The sequence below is a fragment of the Dermacentor variabilis genome, chromosome 1 (genome assembly GCF_050947875.1).
Source record: "Dermacentor variabilis isolate Ectoservices chromosome 1, ASM5094787v1, whole genome shotgun sequence".
NCBI classification, from domain to species: domain Eukaryota; kingdom Metazoa; phylum Arthropoda; class Arachnida; order Ixodida; family Ixodidae; genus Dermacentor; species Dermacentor variabilis.
The window spans coordinates 227854123-227873669 of record NC_134568.1 but is presented as its reverse complement, the minus strand read 5'-3'; the positions used below and the strand labels follow the sequence as shown (position 1 = coordinate 227873669).

The 19547-nt window shown below is 42.1% G+C and overlaps 1 protein-coding gene across 5 annotated transcripts in view; it reads right to left on the bottom strand.

Annotated features, from left to right (window-relative positions):
* Positions 1-4646: 4646 nt before the first annotated feature.
* The window catches only part of alpha-Man-Ib (alpha-Mannosidase class I b), a 64119-nt gene continuing 49218 nt past the window's right edge, over positions 4647-19547 (bottom strand). For all 5 annotated transcript variants that reach the window (XM_075670332.1, XM_075670352.1, XM_075670340.1 and 2 more), the window contains one exon: positions 4647-19121. In XM_075670332.1, the coding sequence (XP_075526447.1) occupies positions 18915-19121 (207 nt within the window). In that variant the 3' untranslated portion in view covers positions 4647-18914. The remainder of the gene's footprint in view (positions 19122-19547) is intronic.

Genomic DNA, 19547 nt, shown 5'->3' with positions numbered 1-19547 from the left:
TCCTGTATCAAGTAAACTGGGCGCAGCACTCGTATCAAGAGTGAGCTAGTATCACGTGTTTCGCGGGGATCTGTGGGTATTTTCGCCAGAGTGTTATTTTTTGTACTTTAATGACGTTTTGCTCTTGGAATCCTTCAAGGAGCTCTTCGTCACTAAGGTTCAAGAAATCTTCTGCTGATATTACTCCTCTGCTTGTGTTGAGTGAGCGGTGTGCAAAGATTGTCACGTTATAGTCACCGATACTGGTGAGTTCAGCGAGCTTTTCAAGTTGCTCTTTCTTTGCCAGTTCGAGGAGAAGCTTGCCATCGCTTGCCATCTTTGAGGCTTTGTAGTTAGGTTAGTTGGTTAGTTAGGTTAGGTTTGCTAGGAATTTGGATGCTAGGAAAGGTGACCATTTTCTAACAGTTGTGTCGCCTTCAATGTGAAGGACGTGGCACTTTGGAAAGGTCTCGTCGTTTTGCTTCAAAAAGAACTGGAATGTTGCTTCGATGCACACATCTCTTCGGAGGGCGATATTGAAGAAGAGTTGGGGGGGGAGCGTTTGCCATCTAATCCTTGGGAATTAAGTTCGTGGGAAATGGTGGCCACCCACCACCGAGCCTAACAAGGGGGCGCTACAAGGTTGAAAGAGTACCTGCAGACGCCAGCCATGCATTGCCGCTATAACCTAATATAAAATACCCAAGGTTGGATTACTGCACCAAGTTAACCCTTGCCGCCCGGAAATTCAGAAGTGAGAAGTAGTGAAAAGAAGACAGGAAAGAAAAAACAGCAAGAGAGAAAGCAACAATTGCAAAGGAGGACAGGAAAAGGCGACTGCCGATTTCTTCCAGGTGGGTCAGTCTGGAGGTGCCTTCTATGTGAAGCAGAGACCGAATTAAGTGTGTTGCCTCCGCCTGGGAGCCTTAAACGTCCGAACAATCGGCGTCGGCTAAACCCCCAGGATACCCCTTTCCCCAGACACGGCCAAGCCGCGCACGGCGACACGCGGGAGGTTCCAACCTTCATGTGCTCGGGCACGTGGTGTCACGACAGACCAAACGCCTGCTGAAGCAGACGCCCCTGCGGGGAAGCAATAGAGAGATGGCGCCGGGATCGTTAAAGACATATCTGTACACCTTTACAATAAAGAGAAAAAGGTTTTAATGAAGCTAAAGAATATAAAGTAGAGATACGCAAAATGCTACACTGCAATTAATGTATTAAAACTTGATTAGCTCAAGCAGGCTAGGTGATTGTTGTCGCCCCGTTTCAAAGGGGTGTCATATCATTAATCATGATAATCGGCGGCGCCCCAGTTAAAAAGGTCCACGTTGACAAGCTCTGTCGAATAGACAGACACTTAACATGGCCATATATAGAAGAGCCGTGCTGTCAAAAGGAGGGAAAAAAAGGAAAAGAAAAGGAATAAGAAAACCAGTCTCCGAGTGCTACAGAACGGCGCGCAGAAGCAGCCATTTGCTAAATCCGCGCAACGTCGCGAGCCATAGCTCGCGCAGCGAGGAAAGGATGAGTTAACTTTAATTGCTTGTTCAGTTGTTTTGTTTATTATGTTGCTAGTTTTCTTTTCAATTAGCTGACGCCAGGGGTCTTGTAACGTGCGCGAGCCACAGTGCAGCGGTGAATGATGATTAAGCTGGCTCACATATTTGGCCTAAATGGTTTTAATGAAATCATCCTTGCGGTTGCGCGCTTGGTGGTTAAATTTTGCCACGCGCTTTACGGAAAAATAGGTGTGCGGAACGACCCAATTAAGCAGCACTAGCTGATGATTGGCAAACAATGGGAAACAAGTGGCTGCCACTTTTAGCGGTCAGCCATATATGTCAGAACGAGGATTGCTTTCTCGCATTTAATTGCGCAACTCAAAAAGTCCACACGAGAAATATGGACTTTTTGTTGGGAATTTTACCTCTGTGGGAATATTTTTTTTTTTCAGGGGAATTTGGCCTCTCTTGGGCCTCAAAATGTACCTTTGCGTAAATATCACTCTCTACGTGGCAAAAACTGAGGAGGCCGCCTAAACTTCTGTCCAAACGGGATCATAGTGGCGGATACAGACTGTAATGGCGAAGCATCAGCTTTTGGTCAGTGGATGACCCGTGACACTGAGGCGCACGTAACATAACGTTATTTGCACCCGCCGTGGTTGCTCAGTGGCGATGGTGTTGGGCTGCTGAGCACGAGGTCGCGGGATCGAATCCCGGCCACGGCGGCCGCATTTCGATGGGGGCGAAATGCGAAAACACCCGTGTGCTTAGATTTAGGTGCACGTTAAAGAACCCCAGGTGGTCGAAATTTCCGGAGTCCTCCACTACGGCGTGCCTCATAATCAGAAAGTGGTTTTGGCACGTAAAACCCCAAATATTATTATTATTATTATAACGTTACTTGCCGCTTCGCAGTGCGGCTCGGCAGAATTATAGGCGTAACGTTAAGAGACAGGAAGAGAGCGGTGTGGATCTGACAGCAAACGGGCATAGCCGATACTCTAATCGTCTTTAAGAGAAAGAAATGGAGCTGGGCAGGTCATGTACGTAATGCGTAGCTAGTTATATAAGCGGCAAACCATTAGGATTACAGAATGGGTGCCAAGAGAAGGGAAACGCTGTCGAGGACAGCAACAGATTAGGTGCATGGGGTGATGAAATTAAGAAATTCGCAGGCGCGAGTTGGAATCGGTTGGCGCAGCACAGAGGTAATTGGAGATCGGAGGGAGAGGCCTTCGTCATGCAGTGGACTTCAAATAGGTTGATGATGATGATGACGAAACTAACTTTTTATCGGGCGACCTTCTGCCCACAGAATGACGCTCGAAGTACAATGATAGTAGCAAGGACAGTCCGCGATCATCGAAATCTGATCAGCGATTCAGGCGCGTCGGCTTTTACACGACTCTTCGAAGGCTTCAGGGTAATCATCGGCCCGCGTGCTTTCCAGAAATTACTACACAATTCGTGTCGCGCATAGTCCGATTACACAAGATTCGGCGAGAAAATACACAACAGGTAGAATCAACACTTCGAGTAAGTTCCAAATCATGCAGGCGTGTTTTGCCCTGAACGATAACACTAAGTTGTTAGCGGGTGAAATGCAGTCCCCGAGAGAATGATAAATAAGTACACGTGTCAATACCTATTCGCGTGGGTCGATCGCTTCGTTCTTGGCAGGTACCCTCCATGACAGGCGTAGTGGCAAAATACATCAAAAATATTAACTAAAAAATGAAATCCTTGGGTTTTATGTGCCGAAGCCGCGATCCGATTATGAGGCACCACCTAGGGTTCTTTAACGTGCACCCGGGTCACGGGTCGGGTGTTTTGCATTTCGCGTTCGGGCGGTAGGCCTACTAAAAACGCCCTACTGGAAAGGCCTCCTCCTTTGTGTATTCCCCTCATCCCTCCCCTATGCAGTACTGTTGAGGTGTCCCCGCAGCGAGACAGTTCAGGCGCTGCACTTTCTCTTCCATTTTCATTCCTTTAGAAGTCACATACTAATTTAATCGGCTGTATAAACTTATACTGTATAAACTATCATTCGCTAACTAAATTTACAAGCATGTTGTCACGCATGCACAGGCAAACATAAACACATCTCACTTGATGACCACGGACACTCGCTGTCAAAACGCTGGTATGTATGATGCTGGCGTGAGGAAGAGTGGAAGCAACAGTGAGCGAATTGACCTTCGTGCTGCCTCTCACTTGGATGCAAACTAAGCGGCGAGAACACAGCGCACACGAAGCTATCAGCGCTCGGTGCGCATAGACTCTACCTATCGCATATCGCCTTCGACATAGGGCCCGCGCGGCAGCGCTCAGCCGCGCCATACAAAGCCTCCGCCGGAGTTTTCGTGGCTGCCATGTTGGGTACTAGTGCGGTGCAAGCTGCGTTCATGACGCAACATGAAACATGAGAACCGCAATCGGGCCACACTTGGGAGCCAACTACGCTAGTATAAATTGGCCGAAAAACGCATCAAGACCATTTCCCAATGTCCTAACAGAACATTCGGAATGCCAAGCTGGATAGTGGCACGTCGCATAGTTTCTATATCACTATATATCTTGCGTAATTATTTTAAACCGCCGCCACAAACACTGATTCATTATATCGCATTACTGTGGAATTGCGGCAGTTCGAGAGGAGATGAACGCTCGTTACATATTGTAAGCTACATGCATATATCTATTCTTCATACAGCTTGATCCAATATTTCGTGGCCTTCTTCAATACACGTACGTAATTACAAAGGCTACAGTTAACGTTATTCATGGTAAACGTACCACGCGAGAAATTAGTAACTAATAATCGTACATGAAAGCAGAGTGCATGTCAATGCTAGAATTGAATTCGCACCAAAACTACAAGTCCAGGTCTACTCGTAAGCCTGTTATTTTGACTTCGGACAGATCGGAGCCACCGAAGAACTTATGTTAAAACATGCAAAGCACACTGTTAGCACAATATAGGTACCATGTTATTCAGCCAACGTGAGACCGTCAATTCCTAAGCTCAGCCCAACAAATTCTTGGTCGGCTCACCTCTGTATGATGCTTATCGTTATTGCTCTCTCGCATACGCACGAAAAATTCATAGGTAGCTTTGGTACCCAAGGTCAAAATAACAAAACAACCAACAGCATGGCCCATCGTGGAAAAAAACTTTATTTACAAAAGAAGGATGGCAACAGCAGTGCAGGATTGCACCTACACCTATACATATGGCTTGCACATTCCCGAACTAGAATCACATTCAATAGCAAAGAAAAAAAAAGTTCATTGACTCTCATTACCTAATGGCCAGACTTGCTATCCATCACCTATTGTACTCCAGCAAAAACAACCAACCCACTGAAACATTTCCACAAACAACACAGCTGTCAAAAGGCAACTGCCATCAAAACTGCACTTTTCCCCTACATGTCTTAATGGCAGCAAGTGGAAACGTCAGATGTACTTTGTACTGCCATTGTACAACCAAAGCCGACACTTTCGTTCTACATTGCACTCGTACGCTTAGGCACAGCCCTGTTGCTTATTAGCCTGGGTCAGTCCTGTTCTGTGTCATCATCACTTAAAATCTCCAGGCAGGCAAATAACGACTGTGAAAACACACAAGTGCCAGAAAAAGAAAGCCCACATATTTTAATATAATACGAGAGCTGCAATATGACTAAAAGGAAACTTGGAACAGGCAGATCATAGTACTTTCTTATGTTGTGCTATGCTAGTCTGCTTTCACAAAATTTAGCATTCAACATTCTACATTGAAACTTTGGATCAAAATACAAAACTAGAATTTAACCTAATTTTTTAAATAAGAAGTTCTCCAGAAGTTATGAACATGCTTCAATGCATTGAGGAGCTGGATGTGCTGAATGTTGAAGATTAACAATCAGAGATATTTAACATTACCACCATGATGCCTGAACATAACTAAACATGCCAGTGTTGGTACTAAAATGGTGTGCATGTGTCCCAAAAACCACTTTTGTTAAAGTCAAAGCATCTTTCTAGCAAGCCAGCATGCCCCAGGTGGACGAGAGGTCACAGGAGCCTCCACGTGGCACATTTAACCACAGTCAACAGTGTACAATAAACATACAAAATGACAAGCAGTCCACATGACTATGGTGAAGTAAGGTCATGACAAAAAATGTCTTACTAGGCAGGACAAAATGCAAATTGAGGCTTTATTTTCTATAGCCTGATGTTCCTAGTCCACAAAAATTAAAGCATGATATGTCCTTCAAGTTTTGTTCTGCTAAGAAATTTTTGCGCAGTAGACTGTAAAGTCTGTGCTCATCCAGCAAGCAGTACCAAGTAATAAGCATGAAACTCAGGCAGCACATAAGAAATTGCTGGTGAAACTGAAGAAATCGTCAGGTGACTGCATGAAACTGTTGCTGGAAATGTACAAGAACACGAAAACTACGGTGATGGACACAAATACATTGACAAAAGATCAGGTCACCTTGCAATGGAGCAAGAAAATGTGGATTCCATGTAATTCCATTGTTTGAAATGACCAAGGAGTCAGTACATGACATTGCATTATTGCTTTACACTCTACAATTCGAGTTACAGTGTCATGTGCTCAGCTGGCAATTTTTTCAATTTCACGGGAAAATTCAGTTTAATGTTCTCCTGCTTGCATCTACTTTCTAAGGCTGTTCACAGAATAAATACGAGTGGCAGCTAACCCAGGATTCTTCCCTTAGCCTCAGAGTCTCAAGGTGGCTTCTCGCAATGCAATTTTTGCTACACACTTGCAAGGTTGCCAGTCTCATTTTTAGCCAGCACTTGATTGTGCCAAGATCTTATGATAGACATTATGTCAAAAGCAAGAATTAGCATGCTTGACCAACTATATGAAAGGCATGCACTAAAATGCTAGTGAAGACATGCAAGCTTCTAAAAACTGGAGAATAGAACAGATCTTTCACATCTTAGCATTATTACCTTAAAGAGATATCTTCAAAAGTGACACGAAAGAGCCTTATGTATAAGTTTTACCATTCGTGGAATATCGAAAGGTATAGCTGAGAATAGCACAGAACAGCACTGCTGCAACATCTACTGATGCTGTATTTAGCCAAACAGCACAGAATTCTTAGAGCAATAGCAGCCATGTTCACTTGGCTGCTGGCGTAAAGGTATCAGCAGTGAGATTATATTCCCTAAATTTATTTTTTTTACTTCAATAAGAAGCAGTGCACAGCACATTTCTCATGTATTATGATTGATAAATGTGTCAAAAGGATGCCACTACCAGCAGTGCTCTTCTCAACTACCCCGCCAGCACGTTGTGAACAGTAGAACACATACATAAGGCCGAAAGTCTAATGATTTTTATTATACAACACAAAACCTTCTATTTATTAAATTATAGTCATTTTTCTTTCTTTTAGGAAACAGGACTAGTTGGCCCGAGATGTATTACAAAGCTCAGATGTGTTAATAGCAACAGGCAAGCACACGGTTGACAATACCATCAGCACCATCTGCTATTAACCACGGGCACTATTGCGAACCATAGGAGGGTGCGTGGCATTTTTGAGCAGCACACCCTCTTCAATCCAACATGAACCATGGTTTTGGCATGGACTGGCTTGGCAGACACTGATGGTAGAGCGCTCACCAGTGTGGCTAGTTGAGCCTCCAGCTGACACAGCTGAGTCACCTGTGCCTGCCCATGGACCAATATCAAGCCAGCACATGCAAAAATCATGACTCACATCCTTCAAATGTGGACAAAAATGCGACCTAAGAACAGGTGTCTGATCTTAGAAGGGCCAGCTCATACCCTTGACGAGAGCTGCAGTGGCTATCAGAAGACAGCACTGTCGCTTTTAAAAAACTGAAGCCTTGTACATCCTCACTGGCAACACATACCAAGACGAAAAGCACAACCATATATTGTCTAAGTCACTGGATAGGCATAGCAAGCCCTCTGCATATGCTGCCAGCTCTTAATCCTATGTCCATCACAACAGTCCATAAGGCAATCACCAAAGGTGCAATGAAAAACTATATTGATGATATACACATATACTAGAGGCCATTGTGATTTCAACTGGAAGGCTGAGGATTGTTGGTGTAGTCACCTGTAGTACACTTGAAACATGTCTGCAAATGATTAGGACTAGCAGACCAGCACTTGAGCGATCTTGGGCATTTCATCATGGGCTTGGTGCCCATGACTACATGCTTGATTACCATATGGCTTTCCACAAATAAAAGAAGATTTAGATTTAGTAAAATGGCATTCCAACAAAAAATGGCGGCTATGCCACAACTGCTTCCTTAACAATACTGTGGATAAAGAATTCTTGCGGCAAATTGAAGTAACCAAGTACTGCATATAAAAAGCTCTTTCATGCTCAAGTAACAGCGCAGCAGGGAGTCTACAATATCATGGTTTCTTACATTGACCTGGGTTTTCCCTGCCTGGCACAAGTCCTGGCATCATTTACATCTTGTACAGTGTGCAATGCTGGCCAGATCATTTAATAACACGTGGGTGCCATCTTTTCAGTGCCTCACAACAGTGCGAGAAAGCGAAATGAGTAAGGTTAAAAGCATACGTAGTGTAACAGATGATGCTCCCACTTTCCCATGCTTTCATCGCATGTGCTTAACCTCACTCTCTCACTCATCTCACTATCATCAGGAACTTAACAACTACAGTGTAAGACATATTCTTAATGTGTGGACATAGCATGTTGAATAATGCTGCAAACGCCGTTGGAATTTTCTCTCAAGGAGCTCCAAAACAGACTTATGGTAGAGCAGCCCAAGTGCACGGTTACAAAATATAGATAAACAAAATGGGGTAGCCAGTGCTGTTCAACAATGAACTTGCACATCCCTGCCTGTTCTCTCAGGAGAAGTTTTGTTGTTGGTAGTGGTGCTGGCTGCTGGCACAAATTTAAAAGTAAGATAGCGAACTGAGTACAGTGTGCAGGCCTTCCAAGTAACAATAATAAATGTTTCACTCAGAAAAAAAAAGGACCCTTCTTTATAGCAAGCATTTCTCGTTCAGCTCCGTTTTCACCCCCACCACAGCATTTCGCTGAAATTTCAGCAGACCAGGGATCGTGTCCCAATATGCTACGCTTCATGAATGTGATGCCACAGCATGTGCACAAAAGAGTCAAACTTCACTGCTTGAGTGTAGAGTGGTGATGTGCCAGTGCTGGACACCATAAGCTGGGTGTCTAACAAATATCTGCTTATGCCAAAGAAAGAAGAACTCATGTAAGAACTAATGTTCTTACACGAGGTATAAGAAGCATGTCAGCATTGAGTGAAACTTTATGAGCTTAAGAAATACAAATCGCCGAACTCTGTGTAATAAGTTCATAATTTTAATTTTTACATAAAGAAGCTGATTAATAACAATTATGTGCACATATACATATATAAATGAAGCTGCAAGTGGCTCAGTACATCAGGACGATTTGGCATATTTTGTACAACTACTATTGGAATGTTGGCATTCCATGCTTAATGCAGTTGACGTCTGTTAATTGACAATCACTGTGCAATGTGAAAAAAAAAAATAGTAGGGGATTATTTGATGCTTGAAATAAAAGTAGCATATAAAAAGCATGGCCACCTACTGGTAAAGGTCGGTTGAATTAAAGGAAAACAAATAATTTTTTATTTTAGCTCTTTGAAGAAAAACTGCAGCAATTATGTGCACTTCCGAGGAACTGTTGTCAGAAAAAAAACATGACTACAAGGCAATAGGATGCTTCTTAAACAAAATGTTGAGGTACTCACAAAAGATGTGAAAATAGCATGCTGCAAAAAATATGTCTTATTGCCTTCAAAATCGACCTCACCAGGCATATGCATAGTCATAAGGGCATGAACCTAGCTTGACAAAAAAAGTCTGAGGAATTAATAAAGCAAAGGTAATTGCATTCCTTACACAGGAAAGCATACAAGAGTAAATTGTGCCAAAATGGTGACCATTTTTTATATAAAAGCACTCTTTAATCTCGCACCATAGCCTTATGGAATGCAAGTCTACTGGTAGCACTTTGAACTGGAGGATATCTGTTCCATAAGGCACGCTGTCCACACCGAATGAGTCTGTCTTATACCATGTGAAGGAATGAAAGGCTACCGACCGTGTGATATACTTAAAAATTCAGGCAGCACTATGCCAGATTGCAGGCTACACTGTGCTAGCATAGGTCCTCTCTAGGCTGCAGGCTGTGCACAACGAATACATGGACATTCACCACTCCCGATTTTCCATTTGACATTACGTTTGCAACATTGCAGTCTATGGCTGACCTCGCACATTTTTCATGCCCATGTGAATTCAACCTTTAAAAATTTGCAGCCATCCAAATTGCTACTTTAGTTTTTTTTCTGCTTGAAATGATAAATGGCATAGCTAGACAAGTAGAACAACATTGGTGTGACACCAATACGTGTCGCATTTTTGCTGGCGAGCTTTCTCTACCAAGGTGTTTCATTACTGTGTCAGGCATACATGCTGTTGCATGCCAAGAACAGCATGTGTTCTAAGCATTCGCAGGTCAACCTGTGTTCTGCTGGTATGTACATAAAAAATTCCTGCTTTCGCTACAATCCCATCGCATCAGTAACAGCTGCAAACCAATCTGTGCACACAGTTAAAGTTCTGTTACAATTGGCCAGCAGAATATGCCTTGGCATGCACTGGACATGATTGCAGATTTGATCCTATATGCTTACAGATATCATACTTGGTTTTTCAGTGACGACTCTCCTTTAACGAAAATCAGGAATTCGAGACACAATATTACTCTTTACAGGAAAACATTCAGAATGAGGGTGAACCAATACCAATTGTATGTATGTCACTAATGGCAAACTCATATCAAATCAGCTTTTAAAACTGATCAAAAGCATTTATTTAAAGCATGCTCGCATAAAGAGTTCCCACTTATTTTCAGTGTGAAAGCAAAACCGAGCATGTCAGGAGCGTGTGTAACCATGCATTAACTCTTTCCCTACTGCGCCCATTGGGCATCGTTAGGCCACTATAGATAGTTTGAAACACAGCTTTTGATACCTTCTGCGCGGCTGACGGACGCACTGCGCTATCGGACATAAAGAAGAACTATTTTTTTTTTCTCTATGCAGTTCGCTTTTTTCTTGCAAGGCGGTGATTTTTGAATGTGCTCCGATCATCAAAGCAGAAAGCAAAAATGGGCGCTGGTATCGACAGTATGAAACGCCGCTTTTGAGGCCTTCCGCACCGCTCACTAAGGGGCTTTACTGCTCACGGACACTCTGTGCTATCGGACGTGAAAGAGGAAAACTACATTTCGTTTTCTAAGCGGTTTGCTTTTTTCCCCATCAGGTGGGAACTTATTAACGTGCTCCGAAGTTTCATGATCGTCAAAGTAGAAAGCAAAAATGGCTGCCTCTGGGAGCAGCGCGCATGCTTCGAAAGATCGCATATCTCACAATTCCGCTGTGTTTATGGCTGATTTTATCGATAGATCGAGCAGCAGCGAGTCTGAGGATGCTGCTTTTTCGTCATACTTTGACTCTGAGAGTGACGACAGTGCAAACAAGCCCAGCAGGCCAACTGTAGTGCTTGCAGCAAAATTTTTGTAGTGGAATACCTGTTCAACAAAAAAGTTTGATTTTTTTGGAGATAGTGCTTATTAGACAACAATAACTTTTGTACATATCATAATTCTTGTTACATTTTTTTTCTTAGTAGGTACAAGTGTGTCTTTGCAAACTTTGTTAATTTTATTCCACATTTTTGATTCTGGAAATTTGTCTTTTTTATTACTATACCTCGTTAATAAAATGTTTAGGTGTGATAAGTGCATTCATTCTGCCTTTTGTTTATGTCTTACATAAAATATTAAAATCAGTAGTTCCGCAAGAAAACAAAATCTGGCCCCATAACATGCAAAAAACGCCCGTTTTCCACACGGTAGGGAAAGAGTTATTATATCATGTGGCGACATGACAAGACATGTGACATGCCATGGGTCTGATTGGAGTGTCAAGACAATCTATTCAAGGCAATTTCAGCTGGCGGCTTCCATTTGGTTTGTGCTTGTCACTTGAAAAAAGAAAATGAACAGTCAATGGTACTAGTCAATTGCAGATTCACACAGCTGTGCATCTATTGCCGACCATAGAACGCCCAATTTTTCAGCCAACGGCATCTAGTTGGCGCAAGGGCTTCTTGTTTTTGTTTCTCGGCATGGCTTTTGCTATTCAACACAATGTTAAGGCATCATTAAGTGCACTCCTGATGCACTCATCATTACCTACAACCACCCAATTGACATTAGCGGAATAAAGTTGATAATTAAAGGATTCATGAGCAAATACTATTTAACTAGGTTGCTAAATCGCCTGACAGGGAGTTTTATTTTGTCAGTCTTTGTTGTTAATCTTGACCTGCAAAATGCATAATTGTCTCTTGAATCCCCTATTTTTTAATGTTAAGAGACAGTCATCACTGAAACACATGGTAGAATAAACACCATTGAGTGCTTAACTGGCGATTAATGGAATTCTTTGATTATGCAGTCCCCTAGAGTCCTGCACAGGTAGAGACAGCATACGTAATGCTAGTTGGCTGAAAGCACTGCCTTTTGCAGTCCTGGGCAGTCTGGAACAACAAATCGAAAAGCCCCGGTGTGGCTACTTTTACTATAAGTTTTCTGTAGTGATAACAAAAGGCTTCCATTAACCTTTTAGCAGGCAAATTTTTCGTCGGAATCATGCAAACATTTTTTGCTGTATTTCAAAAGAAAAAGCTATCAAAAGTTCCTTTGCAAAATTCCTAAATTTCTGAAGCAGCAAATGGAGACTGGGAAGCTTGTTTTTCACTTACAAGTACAACAGCACTGAGTGAAAAATTATTCAAACTTCAGGCATGAAACGAACGAAAAAGCATAGGACACTTTTCTTCTGTAAAAATTTTCATCAAAAGTCGTAAAAAAATGCAATTCATATTTACACAGCGCTTTGTAAAGTATGACTCAATACACATGTGGCCAACACACAAGCCTTGCAGGCCTGCTTTATTTTGCTGTCTTCACACTCTAGTTCCAGCACCTTCCTTGTCACCTGTTTCCAGCAGATGCGCATCCACTCTAAGGAGTCTGATTGTATCTGGCACTGGTGCTTATTTGCAACAAAATGTGTGAAATAATATGAACCGTTACCAAATCCTAGCCAAGGCAACCTGCTCCGTGTATAGCGAGTAGAAAGCTGTATTCCCGTGCATGTTCACATTGATTCCACTCCTATTTGTGCATACCGTGAATGTTTTGAAGCACTTTAGGCACCTTTATGAGTACGTGTAAAATAACATGAGGCAAGTTTACGTGGTGGTGATGCACTGCTACAACTTGCACACTGCACGGGAAAAGTGACCCCAGTGAAGCTCATAGTATAGCAGACAAAATGTCTTATTTTTCCATAGCTTTTGCTAATGGCAACACTGTCCAGTATTGGGGAGAATGTTTACTGCAAGCTCAGCACTGAAGTGGGATCGTGGGAAGTTCACTGCTGCCTATTAAAAGGATAACAGAACAGTTATGTAGGCCAGAAGCCTGCTGGCTGGTGTAATAGCCTTGCTGTGTACACAATTTCCATCCTGCATAAATTGCACCTCTCTTCATAGCACGTGTAAAACAAACATTGACATTATGGTGTCACCAAGCAAGGCAGGGTAGTTATATAGCTGGAAATGGTCCCTTCTTCCTGCTTTCCTCATCATTTTCTTTTTTGTAGCAATGGCTATCTTCAAGGTTCAGAACCTAGAGTTGCTGTTTTATTACTGATGACTGAAACAGCATGTAACAATATAAGTCAAAGAAGCGAAAACACAAAGCACTCCTCAATGCTAATAAATGAGGTGGAATTTTTCTGCAGGATTCTTGGACACATATTGAAAACCCATGCACAAGCTTTCATACCTGTCAAGTCTCCCCCATATATAGACACAATGAGCAGGTAGCTAATTTGCATGATGCAACAAATTTCCTGACAAAACCACAATACCTGCCGCTACTCTGGTCCCATGGAAATGAAAACACAAGGGGCTAGGCCAAGCCAAGTGCCATCACCCCCTAAAAATCTTAAGATGGAGAGACTCCATCTCAGTACATGCGATTGCAGCACTTCATTCTGCAATGTGCGGTTCCTACAACTTTTCGCTATGCTAGCCGTGAAACAGAACAAATGTTGGTTAAGCTTACTAATGAAAGCATTTCTCTTATAAGACTCATTTCAACCCCCTTGACTTGGCTAAAGTTGTCGCATTGGTGTTAAGAGTCATATCCAATATGACAGTGCACACTGCATCAACAAAAGAAGAAAAAAACTTTTTGCCTAGCCTTTCCCACTTTAGGCCAAAAGGCCGTGTCTTTTTCCAATGACGATTCTTTCATTTATTAATTCATTCATGTTGTCTAGATGACAGTTGGTATGTGCTTTAGTACTTGTGTAGTTGCTATTTTGTAAGCACAGGTCAAGCAGGTGTTATGAAAGCCATTCATTACCTATGTCATGGTACTGCTCTTGTAGCTGATACAAGAAGTGTTGAATGATTTTCATTTTTTGACTAGAATACCAAGAGCTCAGACAGCCATGTCATCAGAACTATTAAAGTAGTTCACAGACTGGACCAACAGCAAAAAACACGCAAGAGCCCACAATGGTGGGCTCTCTATAATTCTCTCAGTACTGTGAAAGTAAAACAAGGAGCACTTTTTCTCACACTTTAAAGCATATATTCCTCAGCATCAGGGAAAGTCACTAAACTTCAAGATGCACAGGGAATCCCTTGTGCTCTTTCTTTTTAACGTAAGCATGCACTTCAGGGCACAGATGCATAGCACCTAAGTGAATGTCCATGCTAAAACACTCAAATAGTTACACAGGACTGATTAGAAGGAAAGAAAAATTAAAAGAACACACATGCTAATGCAGAGGCTGTACCTGTTATAAGTAGAGAGTCAATGGGCGTCTGGCTCAGAGATGTGCAGTCAGCACTCATTTCAACATCTACTTAAGGCTGGTTACGCCGCAGCTGAGATCACATGCTGACAAAAACCTGCTGTAGCGGAAAGACACAGCATGTCGCTAAGTCTACGAAATTTAAGAGCTGTGAAAAAGGGTAGGAAAATTTGGGTTATGTAGCAGAAGGAGCCAGCTTGTCGCTCAGTCTATCAAATTTAGGAGGTGTGAAAAGAGGGTAGGAAAATTTGGGTTATAACAAAACCCAAAAAGTCACACTTTTCCACAAAAAACAAGGCATTGATAGTGATAGCAAAGTATTAAAACTATTACACAAAGTAAGGCCCATAGTTTTATGGGCAGTATAAATTGCAGTAAACATCCGCTTACTAACTAAACAAGCATTGCAGATCACGTGATCTCAGTGGCAGCAAAAATGCACCTCGAGTGTTTGTATAACTGCTATTGCAATCAAACACCGACACGGAACCTTGTGTTCCCAGAAAAGTAGTTTTGGGACTCCTGCTCAATTTTCACAGCCCCATAAGTGCTGCACAAGCTTCACAATGAATTCCTGTCATGTGCACCGTGGCCTTTGAGCTTCTGTAGCAGGCAGTACTATATATCGGGATTAAGCCCATTCGTCACAATCCCACTCGTTACTGGAAAACTTCTCATAGGGAAACTGGTCACATCAGCCATCTGGTTTGAGCCCATCTCGAGATAGGAATTCTCGGGGAGGGTGCCTTTTTGTTGATTTCATTTCCCCATATCACAAATGTTGATACTGGGAGCACTAATACACAGATCGCCAAATTTCTTGATGTGGACTGCCTTGACAATGTCTTTTTCTGTTTTTGTGTTAGCATGCTTTAAATATGGTGGCTAAAAAAAGGGCAAGCAAAGGCTTCAGGTGATTTCATATTGACATAAGCTATCGCTCAACATAAAGATGGCAGAAAGATTTGACGTCCGAGTTTTTTGTGTGTGTGCTTTTTTTTTTTTTTTGGCGGCTTGTAAACTAGTGCAAACTAAGCAAAAGCATGATTCATGCGCCAAGAAGCATGCGCACCGTTACACTGAGTACACAATGTGGGTAGCATACAGGATTCTGCTGAGTGGCGACCGGTGTATATTGGTCGACCAAGGCGATATTTCAATGTCAGAGCACGTGAACATGAACTGAAAGTTATAAACAAATCTGGGGGGGGGGGGTCATTTAGTGGATCATTGCAACAGATGTGGGTGCACCCCCTATTTAAATAAGGTCACCATTCTAAAGTGCACTAAAACAAAAACAGAAATTGTCGAGGTAGCCCACATCCAAGAAATTTGGCGATATGTGTGTCAGTGCTCCCAGTATTAACATTAGTGATAAAGACCTGCAGTTCTTGGAAGATCATCTCTGGACTTTTTTTTTGTTCTTGTTGCTCATGATTTAACCATGTGTCGGCATGTATAAAAGCTGACTGATGATTCTGGTAAGAAACAGTTGGAAGGCAGTGCCTGTCCACATCATTTTTGTGTTTCTTGCTGTCCTGTCTGTTCATGACATCATGCTGCAAGATATGCCATGCACAAATAATTCTGCAGAACCCTGGCAATGCGGCTTTCAGGTCTGTTATGTATTCTACCTCCAATATCTTCCCTTGTTTATATGTTGGTTTATTGTTTAACTAATTTAAATTGTTACTGTTTTATTGCAGTCTAAAGTTGAGTGCTGCTTCCTGAATCACTGGGTATTCTTGAGGTGCCTGAAGGATGAGCAAGAACTGCAAGAACTTAAGATGGCACAATCAAATGTCAGACAGCACACTCCCTGCCTCACATGCAAATACCAAGATGTTAATGACTGCATTACAAGGAACCTGGTTCAACATGTCAGTGGAACAGCAGTCAACACGCTTGGCAAGATTGATCAGAACATCTGTTTTGAGCTTATTTATCACGCATGTTGAATAAACGGTATTTTTCATTGTATAAAAGCTGTTCAATGTGCCATTTATAATGTCGGCTTGTCTCAAGCATTTTTGCTGCTAAAATTGCCTGCAACGCGTGTGCAGGTATATTACATTCCCCTCACTTCAAGCATCTCAAACTTTGATGAGCAATCCCTCTAACGAGGCCTTCCATATTACTTTTCTTGTTATAAAGCTGATGAGTGGTAGGCAAAACAAATTGCTTGTCACATCGTAAACCCAGATCTTGTGTTTTGTCAAACAATATGTCATATGAGAAATCCTCGTACGACATGCCCAACGAAAAGTTGGCCTTCCCAACAAGTTTACCTACGATGAGTTTGCCTAAGATGAGTGACCTTGACAAGTGGGGCTAGGCCCCTATATATCATAACTGTGCTCTCATGGCTCACAGACTTGGTCTGCCTTTGCCTTGTTTCAAGAACTTAACTTACACAACAGAGAAAACATTATGTTGTGTAAACAATAATAAAGTTTTCCTACACCATGCTTATGATGCACAATGGGCAACAAGAAAACATCACAAAATGGGCCCTATTCATAAATTTTCGGTGCTACATGAACCATGTGGCAATGCTTCTTTTATCCACCTGGCCAACAAGTCCCTCCTTTGTTTTAATCCTTACATTAAACGATGCACTTATTTACTTAAATAGCTGTTTAGCCATAGTATCTTAGCTTTGTGCTTATAAGCCATGTTTGCCCTTCTTTAATTACTGTCGATGCTCCGCAGCAACTCCCAGCAAAGCAGTAAGAGTATATTGAGAACAAAAGGTACCTCCACATGTTTCTAAAGCATTTGATTGTATGATAATTTTGCATTCTAGATAGAATAAAAGGGAAACACTCAGCATTTTATGTCTGTGATGGCATACAGGTTCCAACCTATAAGCATGTAAGTCATCTTCAGTGTAAAGACAGGCACAATCTCCTATCCCCTAATGCAAGATATCCCTTGTGCTTGAATGTTTGTGGCCAAAAGCCTGGAATGAGCAGCATGTTTTGTTCTATTAAACAATGTTTAAACGAAGCTTCTGCAATGTGAATGCAGCATGTCAGCAATCGAATAAACAAACTAATCAGCTATTTTTAAACAACCAAGCAGATGTGCCCTTTTCAGCTTCACTAGAATATATTGAGACAAAGTAAAAACAAAATAAAAATACTTCAAATTTATAGTTCCTCATTAAATAAGAAATAAAAACTACCCCATTAGACAACACTTATAGTTATCTGAATCACAGTAAATAGTTTTCCATACCAAGAAATGAACCAAATACACCTCAAAATATTAAATATTAAAATGATTTAAGTTCCCTGATAAAGAAAGAGTAGCAAGCTGTAAGTGCAAAAAGAAGTTTTGAAATGGTGTACTAACATGGAGTGCCAAGAACATTGTAATTAAATATTCCACCAACTCAAACAGCCACTACAGCAGGCAACACCAGCTTGGAAATTCATCAAAATGACTGCCCTCATTTACTGCCTGCCGACATAGGCAACACCAGCTTGGAAATTCAACAAAATGACTGCCCTCATTCACTGTCTGCCAACATCTCAATAGGTAGGCTTCAGTGAGCCCTGTCAACTCACGCCTGTACTCAAGATCAATGCTTGTGCTTCATCTTCAGTGCTTGCATTTTCCCTGAAGATTTTGATAGGTCACATCTGATAGACTGCAACTGATAACCTTGCTATCTGATATACAAGCCTGTAAGACCCGTCAACAATCAATATAGTAATAAAATCTGCAATTAACTACAAGCACCTAAAGACAAAGCAAAGCCCTTACTTTATTCTTCTCCAGCAATGACTGTCTGTTTAAATTTACAGAAATGAAATTAGTGAGCCAGAGCAAAAGTGACCGGCAATCAGTGCCTACTGAAGGGCTGCTTTGAGCATGGTGCATGTAATGATAGCGTCATATGGAGGAGAAAGTTTTTACAGACAGAAATGTAATCTGTCTTATTGTTAATATCCAAACAACCAGTTAGGTGGGATATTCTTGGTTTATGACCTCTTACAGGCATCATTATTCCTGTTCAGGTAAGTAACACAGCACTAGTGGTAGAGCTGTGCCCAAGGCCTGGCCAAGCACTGTACATCAGTAAAAATGATCACTGTTGCACCTAATGGCTGACCTAATGCTGACCTAATGAACCACTCTGGAAGGTGCCTGTTCATGATCGCAAGAACAGTGGATCACATAATTTTTACTCAAATAAAATTTGGCAAGGCAGTTGTGCATGGAGTGACATGGCCTGTGTAAACACAGCCTAAACCATGGGGTACTCTGCACTGCAAGTTGTGAGCCAATAGCCAACAACCCGTGCAGTAGCAGAAACCAACAGTGACACTGAAGATGGAGGACTTCTTCAAGTTAACGAGCGCCAAGATGGTGAATGCTAATTATAGTGGAAGTGTGGTGTCAGGATGTGTACAAGGGCAGCAGATGGGCTTCGGTATTGAACAGGTATCTGGTTGGAGAATACCGCTCCAGAACGTCCTCTTCACTAAAGAGCAGGAAGAGGTATTTCAGCGTTTCTGCCAGGAAGAAACTTTCCATCATATCTCGTGGGCCAGTTTGCTTCGTGTTCAGCACACTCCCGATAGTTGTGTACCCACCACCAGGCACCTGCACAACCCAAGAAAGACATGTCAAAAGGTTTCTGGGCCCCACCAAACTGAGCTTGTTTTGTCAGCAGTAAATCCTTATCACAATATTTTAAACCACTGGCTCATCTCACTGACGCCAACTGTCGAAAAGGAATACCGTATTTTCTGGTGTATAACTCGCACCCCCCTCAAAACAACAATTCTTCCGAAAAAAAAAAAAAAAATAGAGTGCATATATAAAGCTTTGCAGAAAAGCCAGCCTCTCAGTAGCAAGGGGCATGGGTTTGCGAACAGCGACGGTGCACTTTTTTTGCAGGTTCCACTCCCAATCCTGAGCTTATTCATCATCATCATCAGCCTGGTTAAGCCCACCGCAGGGCAAAGGCCTCTCCCATACTTCTCTAACTACCCCGGTCATGTACTAATTGTGGCCATGTTGTCCCTG